Genomic DNA, 14251 nt, shown 5'->3' with positions numbered 1-14251 from the left:
TCAGTAAAACAAAATGGATTAGCTGCTGCTTATTTTATAATCCAAAGAAAAAGATGGAAGAGAACCACTTTTAGGAAAGATTTATCTAATTACTTCTCTTCAGCTGAGGGGCCCAGGTTCCACAGGTCACATGGGAATCCTAGAAGGAATCCTCAGGTAAAAATACAAAGCCCAGATCTACCATGTTTAGTATTTTACAATGAGTAATTTTTCTGAGAGCAGTGAAATTAGTAAATCTTGACACTATACAGTTTTGTCACCTGATGCCCTCTGCTCCAAAACACGTATTTTCTCCCAGTACTGCAGTAAGCAAGGGACAACATTCCTTACAGCTCACTAGAGCTGTAACACATCAGTAACACAGGCTGATGACTGACTGCTGCCAAAATGTTAACAGCTGAGTTCTGGTCTCACACTGACTCATTTCGGTCTCATTTTTGGTTTCTTAACTTCTACATAGTCAATTATTTACATAAGACTCACAAAAGTTCAGTAATCTTTGAGAATTCTTTCAAATTCAGTCAAGACTAACCACTAACACAATGACTTCAGGGATAGGGAAAGCACCTCGGTAACTGTCACATGTTCAGTAAATCAGGCTAAAGACAGCTGTTTTCATGGAACCAGGACACACTATTCTGAGTCTCTGATGCCTTTGTAAGATTTGAACTGTTTTTAAAATACATTCTGACCTTAAGGCAAGAAAATAATTGGATAAATTGTGTCTTTAGACCATGCTCAAAAAGCTTTGTATAGAAGGACTTCTGTAATTCATTGTTCTTTATTTAAATGGCCATCCAATTTCAAGGGGTAGAGGAGTGTCTAGCTATGCATTAATCCTGCCTGCATAAGGAAAAACTACATGATCACAGTAGGCTTCTCACAAATTTGCATAAAAGAATCAGAAAACATTAACAGGAGCTACTATATCACTTAAATTTCTCATTCAGTGAAGTTTATTCAAACAAGTTTGTCATTTTCACATCACAACCATTACTCAACACATTCAGACAAGTCCTGCCCCATCTGAGTAATGAAATGCAGCTGATCACCACTGATCATCCAGTTTCCCATCCACAGTACCAGTGTAGATATTACCTTAAAATGAGTACATTAGAAGATTGTTTTAAAAGGGACCAAGACAAATGTACCATAAATGAAGGACATTCCTCATTATTCTGAGCCCTTTCTTCTTGCTCTTAATCTATAGAGAATCATAGAATAGTTAGGGTTGGAAAGGACCTTAAGACCATCTAGTTCCACCCTCTCTGCCATGGGCAGGGACACCTCACACTAAACCATATCACCCAAGGCCTCGTCCAGCCTGGCCTTGAACACTGCCAGGGATGGAGCATTCACAGCTTCCTTGTGTACCAGTGCTCCCAGTGCCTCACCATCCTAACAGTAAAAATTTCTTCCTTATATCCAATCTAAACTTCCCCTGTTTAAGTTTTAACCTGTTACCCCTTGTCCTATCACTACAGTCCCTAATGAACAGTCCATCCCCAGCATCTCTATAGGCCCCCTTCAGATACTGGAAGGCTGCTATGAGGTCTCCACGCAGCCTTCTCCAGGCTGAACAGCCCCAACTTTCTCAGCCTATATTCATACGGGAGGTGCTCCAGTCCCCTGAGCATCCTTGTGGCCCTTCTCTGGACTTGTTCCAACAGTTCCATGCCCTTTTTATGCTGAGGACACCAGAACTGCACACAATACTCCAAGTGAGGTCTCACAAGAGCAGAGTAGAGGGGCAGGATCACCTCCTTCAACCTGCTGGTCACACTCCTTTTGATGCAGCCCAGGATACGGTTGGCTTTCTGGGCTGCGAGCACACACTGAAGCCAGTTCATGTTCATTTTCTTATCAACCAACACCCCCAGGTCCTTCTCCTTGGGCTGCTCTGATTCTCTTCTCTGCCCAACCTGTAGCTGTGCCTGGGATTGCTCCGACCCAGGTGTAGGACCTTGAACTTGGCATGGTTAAACTTCACGAGGTTGGCATCAGCCCACCTCACAAGCGTGTCAAGGTCCCTCTGGATGGCATTCCTTCCCTCCAGCATATCAACCGAACCACACAGCTTGGTGTCATCGGCAAACTTGCTGAGGGCGCACTCAATCCCACTGTCCATGTCAGCGACAAAGATGTTGAACAAGACCGGTCCTGACACCAGTCCCTGAGGGACACCACTCGTTACTTGTCTCCAGCCAGACACTGAGCCATTGACCACAACAATTTGCATGCGGCCATCCAGCCAGTTCTTTATCCACCGAGTGGTCCATCCATCAAATTGATGTCTCTCCAATTTAGAGACAAGGATGTCGTGTGGGACAGTGTCGAAGGCTTTGCACAAGTCCAGGTAGATGACATCAACTGCTCTACCCCTTTCCATCAGTTCTGTAGCCCCATCATAGAAGGTCACCAAATTGGTCAGGCAGGATTTCCCCTTAGTGAAGCCATGCTGGCTGTCACCAAGCACCTTGTTGATTTTCATGTGCCTTAGCATGCCTTCCAGGAGAATCTGCTCCAAGATTCTTCCAGGCACAGAGGTGAGACCGACTGGTCTGTAATTCCCCAAGTCATCCATTTTCCCCTTCTTGAATATATTCTGCACACACACAAAGCAACAAAACCACAGACCTTATTTTAAATATATTGTTATAAAGCAGAAACAGCAAATTAAAGATTATAAAAATACAACTTCTTCATATGTTTATTTTAAATAAATACATTAAAAGCTATCTTAAAACTCCCTGGTTTTGCAAAAGGCATCAAGGATGGGACTAAAAATTCATGGGGGATATTCTCATACTATCAGTGAAAATCAGTGAAAGCATTAGCAGAGCTCACATGATCTACCTTTCTGTCCTGAGGGTTCTGCAGCATTACCAGCTAGCTAAAATGTTCGGTAGGTGAAAGGAAAAGATTCCGGTGGATGATCCAAAACAAGAAAGCAACCCTTCTTGTCCTTCTCTTAGGACATTAAAACCCAAGGGAAAAAACCACAAGACTGGTTGTTTGGTTGCTTTTTTTAATTGTGATGTTTTGCTTTGGTTTTGAATCACCAGAATAATATCAAAAATGTGTAAGTTTGTATTAAAGGACTAAGCATGTTTTTTTATTGGATACCTGCTTGGCAGTGGCTTTCTCCTCTGCTTATCAAGTGTCAAATTAACAATGCAAAAAAACTCAAGGGAAGTCTTCTGATCTTTTGACATTCTATTGTAACCCCCAAAACCTGTGTACGGAGTATCAGCAGAAAAACACCAGCAGTGCTTAAGCCCCACCTCTGAAAAAGTAGCATCCTCCTACCAGTTGACTAGTCCAGGCTCTGAAAGAGCGCAATGCACATGAGCAGTCATAGAGTCACTGTTCAACAAAATACACTTTTAGAGCAAAGTCTGTTCACTGTCTGGAAACGTTCCTCTGATTTGTCTCTTATTTACATAGATTGAACTAAAGTAAACATTATTTTCCTTACCTGTGACCCACATTTCACCCTAACCTTATTTTACATTTAAAAATGTGCACTTAGTGACAAGTGTTAACAGTCCATAAAAGTTACTTTGCCTTTCTGTGCCAGTATTACTAAAAACCCCACGGGTTCTGTCTAATGAGCACTTACACCAGGATAGATAAACAGATATCAAAATTCTAGCATCTGCTCACACACATCTATGGAAAAATGTTCTGAGCAAATAGGAGAGATTCTCAAAGTATCAGCTGTCAGATCTAGATTAAAAGAATTGTCTAGGATTACTGGCATACAGAAAGCACCTGTTTATTCAAAGGGAGAACTTCAGAGCCATTTTGCCTGGGAAAAAAACAGGGGCTGAACTTTGCAGTCATAAAATACACTGGGCATTCTAATGCCTCCCGAAGCACGTTGAAGACAGCTGAAATCTCTTCTTGCATATCAGATTCTGTATTTAAAGGGAGAAATCTTAGACTTGTAATGCTATTTTCTACCATGCTATGCACTAGTCTGTGGTGCTATATTTAGATATATGCAGTTAGTGCGAGTGGGTTTTGCACTAGACTTCTCTCATGGGTATCTGTAGTAAAGTGAAGGCAAACCAGAACTACTCTAATTATCGGCAATATCCTGTCTTACTCGTACAATAAACAATATTTACCTAAATCAAGCAACATCACAACAACAGTTACTACAACCTTGCTCATATTGTATGATTTCAACTGACTGAATCCAGTCTCCTAAAACATCCTTAAATTCAGGGAAGCTCCACAGTAGCATTAACACACTCAAGAAAAAGAGAACCAAGGCAGTACTTTATACAGCATCATGAAAGAGGTTAGATTTGGCAACACAGAGCATTTGCAGGATTAATCCTCATATGTAAAATATACCCTGCAAAACTCCAGTTGTGAACACTACCCTTTATGAAAATTGTAGTGAAAGAGGTGGAGAGCAAAACACAAGCTATGAAGGAAATTTAAAATAGCACCTTTGAGGAAAGCAAGAAGGAAACAGCTTTGAGAAGACATTTGCTAGGATGCTCAGCAGGGTGCTGAGCTGGGCCACTCCCAGGCCCATGCTGCTACAATTGAAAGATTCCTAATTTCAGTTTGCATAATGGCAAACAAGAACATTCTAGGTGATTACCTCTCACCTCTGTAGCATACAACAGAAGATGGTATCTTTCAGGTAAACATGTCCTGGACTATTCAGTATTTCCTTGAACAATACCAGCAGCAAGGGAGGGTGTCTGAACTGTTTGGCTCAAACTGCTCTGGACTGGGAGTTGCCTACTCCTCTCTACTGGCTACTGCAGGAATCTGTTTTACCCACTTACACATCAAGAGGAAAATAATTCCTTCAGAACAGGTAAATCCTGAGTCCACAGCATTAAACCTGTGTCCTAAACAGAAAGTCACAGTGTCTCCCCTCTGTTTGACTTGAACTTTCACCACAGTCTCTACTTTGGTCACACTCTGGGTAAGAAAATTGCTGGAAGAAGAAAAGGTGCTTCTTGACACCATTTCAGCCTTCTGCTAACCACCATCTGGTAAGGTTGCTGTTCCTGCCATTGTGCCCCCTCACAGCTGCCAGACAACCCAGATGAATTACATGGATAGGTAATGAAAAGGTTTTATATTACAGTGAAAAGTTCTTTTACATTCCAAGCGCTCTAAAAATATGGTTTTTTTTGGAAACTATGTACATTTTTAAAACAACTCCATTTGCCTTTCCTTTATGGCTCTATGTGTTCAAGGACAGCTTTTGAAATAAGAGCCTGATGAACTCAGTGGCTGAGTTCCAGCAACAAATTAACACTACTTTATGAGACCTGAAACACAAAACAAACACAAAACCCCACACGCATGAAAACCAACAACCAAGGCAAGATTATCACTATTTCTATGTCAAAAGCCCAAGCCTAGACTCACTTTCAGAATCACAGAATCATAGAACTGTTAGGGTTGGAAAGGACCTTAAGATCATCTAGCTCTAACCCCCCTGCCATGGGTAGGGACACCTCCCACTAAACCATGTCACCCAAGGCTCTGTCCAACCTAGCCTTGAACACCACCAGGGATTCCCATAAAAATCTTTAATTGTTTTTGCATGTTACTTTTAAAGAATATGCCATTTGATACCTTTTTAAAACTACATTGTAATAAGATTGCTATATGTCACCAATCTGTGGGTTTGTGTTTTTTAGTATGGCTGTAGGACACTCACTGTGTCCCTGAGAGCAGTAGACAAGCAGATGTTACAGAATATTTCCAGGGAAATGTTTACAAATGCAAAGATACAGAAGAATATACAATTAGTTTGCTTTTAGCAATTATTCCTATTTTTCTTTCTTTGGATTTAATTCTTAGGTCTTGGATTTAATTTCTCAATTCTTCTAATAACTTGACCGAGCAGATGCATCACATGCGTAACATGTAGCAGATGTATAACTTTACGCATTTGGAAGTTATCTACTTGCCTTCATTATCAGCAGCAAAAGACTCAGGAGCTTTCAGCTGTCCTGTGAAGATTCTTTGACCACTCTGAAGCTTTTTATTCACTTGCAATGATCCAACTAAGGCAGGAGGTGGCTTTTCAAAACTGCAACAAGTGAATTATAAATACAGTGTAAGAAACAACAGTGGACTATAAAATCATTTTAAGAAAAGGTAATAGGACTTTATAACAGAGATACTAGTAACAAGGTGCTCCCTTTTTAAAAAAGAATTTGTTAAAACTAGTAGTATTTGTTAATATTGTTACTTCAAACTAAATTAACAATTCTGTGGAGCCTGCAGGCCCAGGCTAAAAAGAAAACAGACATTTTAGGAGATTTTATTTTTCTTGAAATCAACACAAACATAAAATTGCCATCATCCTAGACTAGTTTGAGCTCTACAAATTATCTCTTACATATAGGTATGAATACTGTATTAGTCAGTGTTGTTTTGCTGGAAATCCACTTGTTTTGAAAAATTGTTTCAATTTTCCAGGCTTATGAGAGAAACAGTTTCTCCTCCACATGAACTTAAAAGCCATGCTTTATACATCCCTGTAGGATGAAAAGCATTGGAGAAGTTTTGAAAGCACGGGTATTTCCCAACAAACACAAGCACTGAAATTTAAAATTAAGCAGGGCAACCTACATGAAGGGATCTGGATCAATGGGAGATGGTAAAAAGTAAACGCTAGCAAAAGCTGCAAGGACTGCAGCTAGAAACCCCTATGCTGGGAACCTGCAAGGGAAAGAACACAGTTGTTACGAGCATGCAGGAGGAGGGCAGTAAAAAGACTCAATTTTATTTAATTACTTTTTTTTTTCAGAACTTAAACAATGCAATGCTAAAAGTCAAGACTGAAGAAGACAAGCAACAACCTGGTGATCCCTGCCATGGAGAGGTGTGCCCGGATGCTCTGCAGGGAGCACTGCTGTTCTCCTGCCTCCGCGCTGCAGCTCCTCTGGTCTCCGGAGCGGTGATCCAGCTCCTAAACCAGCCAAAAGCCACAAGATTTCTTTCGCCAAGTTGTATTTTTAATACTACGTAACTGCTTGAAGGCAGAGGCACAAGCCCAGTTACCTCGATTATTCTAGTACTTCAAAGACCTCTTACCAACCTTTTTTACCCTGGCTGGTAGTTGGTATTGGAGCATTTGCTATTAACAGGTTTACCAAGCGCAGACATAAGACATAGTGTGGTCTTGCACACATGAAGCTATGAGGTCTCATATGAATCAGCTCTCAAGAACGGGTCAATCCACGATCATCCCCTCTGCTGCAGGGCTGCAGTGCCCAGGGAGGAGCAACAGAGAAAGGAAAGCAAAGTAGCTCCTTTCTACTTATTCAATTAGGATTAAACCGTTTTTAAGAACCACAAAATAATGACCAGAAAATTAAACATACGTGCTCCTGGAGAAAACCACTAAAAATCCTTTAAAGATAAGAAGTTGCAAAAGGAGTTTTCCGGGGAGGGAGGACGCGGGTATCGCCCCCAGCCCAGCACCCGTCTTCCCTCCTGTTTCTGCAAGTTCCCGTTAACAGGAGGAAAGCATTCGCCGCGGCTTTCCCATTCAGCCTCGGTGGGACAGCGCCCATTGCGAGGCGCGGCTGCGTTCCCCCTGAGGGAAGATGAGGAAAGCTCCGCTCGGGTCGTGCCCGCCGGCTTCGAGAAGCAAAACATGGCGGCCCCGCGGCTCTCCCCGCATGCCCCACCGCCGTCCGCCCGGGCAGGCCGCTGCTCCGGCACCGCCGCGGGGCGGGAGGACACACGGCCGCCCTCCTCCCTCACACCGCGCTTACATGGCGGGGCGGCGGCAGCCCCGTCTCGGAGGGGGACACCCGCCGTCCTCCTCAAGGAGGAGGCAGCACCTCCATGGGCGGGAAACGTGAGGTACGCGCGGCTCCTCCTCCGGCGGGGCCGATCATGAGGTAAACGTGCGGAAGGAGAGGTTCAGTTTCAAAGTTATGTGTGTAAATTTCAAAGTATTTTTTTTTGTTTCTTTGATTGGGGTTTTGCCTCATAGAATTGGTCGGAAGGGACCTTCAAAGGTCGTCTAGTGCAAGCCCCTACATCTTTAACTATATCAGGTTGCTCAGAACCACCTCCAGGATGGATATCCACCACCTTCTCTGGGAAACCTGCTCCAGCGTTTCAACACCCTCATTATATAGCACTTTTTTCCTCACATTCAGCCTGAATCTCCCCTCTTTCAGTTTAAAACCATTACCCCTCATCCTACCACAACAGCCCCTGCTAAAATGTGTCTCCCCATCTTCCTTATAGGTCCCCTTTAGGTACTGGAAAGCTGGTAGGTCTCCCCAGAGCCTTCTCCAGAAATTCATGCTGACAGCAAGCTGCATCTCTCCACATGAGTTATTGCTTCAAGGAAGGCTCATTCAGCATCAAAGTGATCATAACACAACCTTCAGGTAAGGGAAAATAATAATATATAGAATAATTATTATAATAATACAAATATGATTACTGTACTGACAGGACAAGGGGTAACAGGTTAAAACTTAAATAGGGGAAGTTTAGATTGGATATAAGGGGAAATTCTTTCCTGTTAGGGTGGTGAGGCACTGGAATGGGTTGCCCAAGGCGGTTGTGAATGCTCCATCCCTGGCAGTGTTCAAGACCAGGTTGGACGAGGCCTTGGGTGACATGGTTTAGTGTGAGGTGACCCTGCCCATGGCAGGGGGGTTGGAACCTGATGATCTTAAGGTCCTTTCCAACCCTTACTATTCTATGATTCTGTTCTATGATGATGATGATGATAATAATAATATCACACATCACGACTAAGTATTGCCAACTTCAACTTTAATAATGGAACCATCACTTTTTTTTTTTACCATTTCAGTAATAACTTTAAGGGGAATAAAAATTTCCCTACAAAAATAAAACTAAGCTTGTCAAAATTATAAATAGTTTAACATGTTTGTTTTTAAAGACATACATTTTAATGTTTCCCCTGCATTCTCCCCCACCCCATCACTTAATCATTCTGGTACCATCATATAATGAAACAAAAACTGTTTGCAACAAAAGCTTTGACGGCTCAATTTGATACTAAGATTAAAGAGAAAAACTGACTAGGCTTGACCACTTCTTTTAAATTAAAGCTGTTGTAATTGCCATTGCGTAATAATAATTAAAAAATAATAACCCCCCACATGACATCTCACAATCATGAACTGTGGACTAAGATAAAATGAAAGTTTATTTTGGTCCCCCACCCCCACCCCTTCGCCCCAAATCAAGACTCATAGTGCATACAACACTGAGGTTTTTGGCTAAAGTAAATGCAGATGCGCCTACTTAAAGAGACTGCTAGTTCAGTTCAAGTAAAACCAAAATTCACATATTTTTATATTCCACTTTTAAACTCAAACAGTGTTTAAATATGAGCAACAAATGGTTCGATGTTGACAGCGAGTATCTAATGATTACACAGTTATGGGCAGATAACATAAATTAAGCAGATGTTAACAGAAGACCCACCAACATGCTGCTGCCTTCATAGAAAAACATTGTAACAAGACATAAAAGCATTCCCTGAACCATTATAAAGTGTCTCACTTGAGGATAATGTTACTAACTCACACATGCACTACAATGTTACATGTGAAATTAAAAAACAAACAAGATATGCCTTATATATACTTCATAGTTAGTCCTACTCTTAATTTATCTTAACACTTTAAAACATTTATGATTGTCTCATTAAGCTTGAAAAGTCTTTTTACCAAAAAACACCTGTGAAGAGTTTAACGAAGTCTCACTAAGGAAAGGAAACAAAGGCACAATAACATCAAACTAAGGGGAAGAACAGAAGCATCTTGGAGTTTCACACAGTATCCATTAGATGTCACCAGAGTTTTAACAATTCCTTGGGAATTTAAAACGAACACCCTAAGGGTGGAGGGAAAAAAAATCCCACCACCTTCTGCTGCTCTTAAATCATTAGCACCTCCCCCCACCCCCATATAACTCATTTCCTCTCTGCCATGATAATGTCTAAAGTATCAGTTACTCAAATCTGCCTCATGCTTCTATTGCACACCCACTTCTTTGGTTTCTTTTGAAAAAGATTCTTTTTTAGATAAATAACTCTGAAAGAACAACAATTATATTTACAGTAAAGTAAAAAGATTTCTTGCTACATCTTTCCTACTTTAAAATCAAGTAAATCAGCAGTCTGCAGAATTTGGTAATCACTTTTTCAATTAAGAATTTAAAAACCATAAGGAAAAAAACCCTTCTGAATTACTAAAAGCAAGTTACAGAGCTCAGTCACCAACACAACCAATGTCAATTTTCTGCTAAGCTGGGAAACCTGAACGAGAAATTCTACTTTCTTTGCCTGACTGAGCCTTTAACAAAGAAGCAGAGGAAGCTATTTTTGTCTTTCAGATATGATAATGCAAAATTATCCAGCTTAAAAATGGCTCGCTGAGCCAGAGGAAATATCTGACTTACAGTAAAGACCAAATGCATCTGTAGTTATAGCTTATGTCCAAAAACTTGCTAGATGGGTATTTTTCAGAGCTGAGATATTGACCACTTTTCAGAATTCAAGCAAGCAGCTTTTTAGCTTTGCTGCACTTTTCAAATCCATACTATGAACTTATGGAACCACCTTCTCCAATAATGACTTGTATGTGCAGCTCCATTTCCATTCTTATTTCGCTTTTGCCTCTCATTCCTTCCCATTATTTCTATTATCTTTATTTCTTTTCCAGTGTGGATTTATGCAGTTTAAAAAAAAAAACCATAAAACTTATTCACAATATTATAACATCCTAAAACTTTAATCTTGTAGAATTACTATTTTAACTTTCCTCTGTGTAAATACTATTTCCATTTAAAACCAGTCCTCCTCTACCAGCTGTTAGCTCTACTCTTTCAACTCATACCTTCTTTTCAACTTTCTCTTTACCTTCTCCAGAAAGACCATTTTAAAGCCTTCCACAAATTTCACAGAACAAACCACAAGATCTCATATGCCATCCATCTATAACAGTTCTCTCACAAATTATACAGTAACTATTTGAGAACAGAAAGGTAGTGCAAATCAATTTCATCTCAAAAGATAGTGCTCCAACTAATTCTTGCCCAGTTTAATTCAGTTTTATTTTAACCCATCAATTTGCACATCCTTACTTGTAAAGCTACTATTAAAGCAAAGAAGAAACAAAAAAAAATTAAATCTTATTTCATAGCATCCTAGAAAATTGATTACAGTTTCACAGCTTGCGCCAAGATAACTTGGAAAACTCTCTAGGCACACAAAGGGTTGCAAACTGATGTACAAACATGCAGAATCCCTTACTTGTGGGTGCAAGATGCTAAGTGACCTGGCTTATGGAACTAAGTCTATAGCAAAATTCAGGTACCCTGGCACCACAAAACAGTCTTCCCAACAAAGAAAACTACTCTCTGCTGCTCTTTATAGGTTGGGTTTGGCATGCTATATTGACATTTGGTAGCGCGCATTTTTCCTGAGTGTCTTTTGGCCCCCTTTTAACCAGGTTTCCACACCCCACCAAGGGCTTCTTCAAGTTTGTCCCTATAAGCTGCGTAACGCTTCTTTAAGATTTGCAGTTGTTCATTTTCCTCTTTGTCCAGTATACGCAAGAAGTTTTGCAGTTCAGGAATAGTAAAAGCTTCCCACTGGAAAAAGAGAAACAGGGGAAAGGATGGGTGAACTGAACAGAAAATATACAAATAGTTTATATATACAGCATTTTTATACAAAATCACAGACACTCAAAACAATTTCAAACTGGACCAGTATCGGGCACCCTCCTCCCAAATCTTAGGGATCAGAAAACATCTTTCTGTCTTAAACTGTGTTTTGTTCTGCAAGTAACAGTCTAACCACAAAGTAACTCTAACAAGAAAAGCCAAAAAATTCTGCTTCTAAAAAAATGGACCTTCTTGTCAGCACAGATCAAGAAGCAGGCCACTCATCCATGATGTTAAACAAACACACAGAAACAGCAGGAGTGTTAACATACCATGACTTCTCCAGTTTCATGCTCACGTAAAACAAAACTAAGCATTTCTGTTTTGGGGCCTGCCACCAAACGCAGGTAGAGGGGATGCTCCCGGTCTGACAGCTTGCATGTATAAACTGCAGGAGAAGAAAATCACAATTTAATTATCATCTTCATTTATGGTGTTTCAAACACTTTGAATGATTAATGCTAGAAAATCTCAGAGATATGCATGTGTAGCCACAAAATTTACACATTCTTCATACTGTCTACATATAAGTCTACATACTGGTTTTGAGGAAATGAGTTTTAGGGAGGAGCTGAGCAGGTGACTGATGGCAACACTACATTCACATAGGAATGAAATGGCCTCTAGTCAACACAGTTCACCATCTGAATGAGTGCAGGGGAAAAGCACAAGAAAAAAAAACCACAACACAGATCAGTTGATCTAAGCATTTAAAACATCAGAGCTGTGGTATCTGATACCTTTTCTACTTAAAAATCTCTTATACAAAATCTAAAAGACAACTCTGCCTGCCTGACACAGTTGGTGTCACTGACAGCCAGAACCATCTGAACTCCCAAAACTGCCCTCAATGTCCATGGAAGAAGGTGGATTCTACATGCATGAACACAAGGTTGGCAAAATGTGCTTTTCACTAAAAATACCTCTTGTATCTTCTGCTATTTCCAAACACAATACGCAAGAAACTAACAGCAGGCAGTACGCTGGGAGAGCCATATGTGCCAGTTGACACACACAAACACAATGGACATGCATGCCCCTGATGCTCACCACCTCAAGAGCTGTCTGCCAGTGCAAGGACTTCAGGTATCCCAGACATCAAGGTTTCTCTAATTGTTAAAAACCTGTCCTGGAATTTGGTCTCACAAAGCTGCAGTATATCAAGCCAGCTCAAACTGAGAGCCTGATAACGGGGCATATCAAATAAAATCTAATCGACTGCAAAGCACAGGAGATCTCTGTGGATGGCTTAGTAGGATACTTTGTCCTTTGTGAATTACCCTGAAACATCCCCAGATCATTTACTCTCTTACACTTGCTACCTTTCATAAGGAAAAAGACAAGAGCGAGCAAGACTGTCACCCCCATTTATCCAAGTTCTTCCACCCTGCTTATTTCAAGTATTCCTGTGGCAGCACTCCCTCCCCAAACCCCTTCACAACCAAAATGCCACAAGCTTAACTTATACCTTGGTCTTCCTTGTGGCAGCGTTTATAAAGTGCAAACTTTGCAGGGTTGTCAGCCACAAAAAACTTTTTGAGCAAGGCCTCGATAACTTCACGAACAGTGTTGGTGCTACTGATGTGAAGGGTATTCACGCAGCCCTCCGGCAAGTAAAAAGCAGTTTCATTATTGCTGTGAGGACATCTGCCCTGGCTGTGGGAAGACTGCACAGTGATTGGTCTGCATAGTTCCATCTGAACTTTGATGAAGCCAGTGTAAATCCCATTTGCATTCTGCAACAGGAGGAAAGTACTGAACTGTTAAAATTAGTAATGACTAATCGCAGCCTATTAGTGGAGTAGACAGATTAAAATGGTTATAGCAAACACAAATGCCACTGTAACACATGACATCTTGTAGGAAAGGTATCGTTTCAATAGTTCAGACATTCATTCTTTCTGGTATATCTGCTGAATATTTTTTTTCCTTAATAATAACTACTGGGTTCCAAGAGTATTAGGATCTCATCAAGCAAAATGTACTACAAACAAGTGGTGTTCTCACATTAGAAGAGAACTATGAAGTGAAAAAGACCACTGTCATGCATCTTTAACAACAGATTTTATACAGAAATACAGAAATTATTTCCCACATTTCAGCTGTGCTTGTCAGATTAGTCTAAGGCATTTTGATGCTCAAATTGCATTGGAATTAACAAAGAACCATAATATATCCCAATCTAATGAACATTTCAAATTCTTTATTCCAGTTGCTTCTGAAAGACAAAATAAAACTGATCAAAATTTACTGAGCTAGAAAACTTTAGGCAGTCTGGTTTTAGACACAGTTAAGTCCTGACCTCCATACAAAACAAGTAATAAAAATCTTTCTAGTACATAGTCACGCTTATATGGCTTACAATACAATGGAATTTCAACATTTCCATATACTATACACCCAGAGGAGGATATAGTGTATGAGAAAATCTGGACAAGGCAATGACTCAAGAGCAGCTTGCTGGGCAGAGATGTTTTATTAGCATGGTCTGCACTGACCCTTAGAACTAGTCCACAGTCCTCAGCAA

General features: G+C 40.6%; 1 protein-coding gene across 3 annotated transcripts in view; it reads right to left on the bottom strand.

The window, feature by feature from the left end:
- Nucleotides 1–8779: 8779 nt before the first annotated feature.
- Nucleotides 8780–14251, bottom strand: part of RASSF3 (Ras association domain family member 3) — a 54091-nt gene continuing 48619 nt past the window's right edge. For all 3 annotated transcript variants that reach the window (XM_061467835.1, XM_061467836.1, XM_061467837.1), the window contains exons 3-5: nucleotides 13193–13460; nucleotides 11997–12112; nucleotides 8780–11649 (exon numbers count right to left, since the gene is read on the bottom strand). In XM_061467835.1, coding sequence (XP_061323819.1) covers nucleotides 11500–11649; nucleotides 11997–12112; nucleotides 13193–13460 — 534 coding nt within the window. In that variant the 3' untranslated portion in view covers nucleotides 8780–11499. The remainder of the gene's footprint in view (nucleotides 11650–11996; nucleotides 12113–13192; nucleotides 13461–14251) is intronic.

The sequence above is a fragment of the Pezoporus flaviventris genome, unplaced genomic scaffold, assembly GCF_033815535.1.
Source record: "Pezoporus flaviventris isolate CSIRO_AGI_PZ_B2104156 unplaced genomic scaffold, CSIRO_AGI_Pfla_v1 ptg000045l, whole genome shotgun sequence".
Taxonomy (NCBI): Eukaryota; Metazoa; Chordata; class Aves; order Psittaciformes; family Psittacidae; genus Pezoporus; species Pezoporus flaviventris.
Note: the sequence above shows the minus strand (reverse complement) of the source record. Positions and strands in the feature narration are given on the sequence as shown.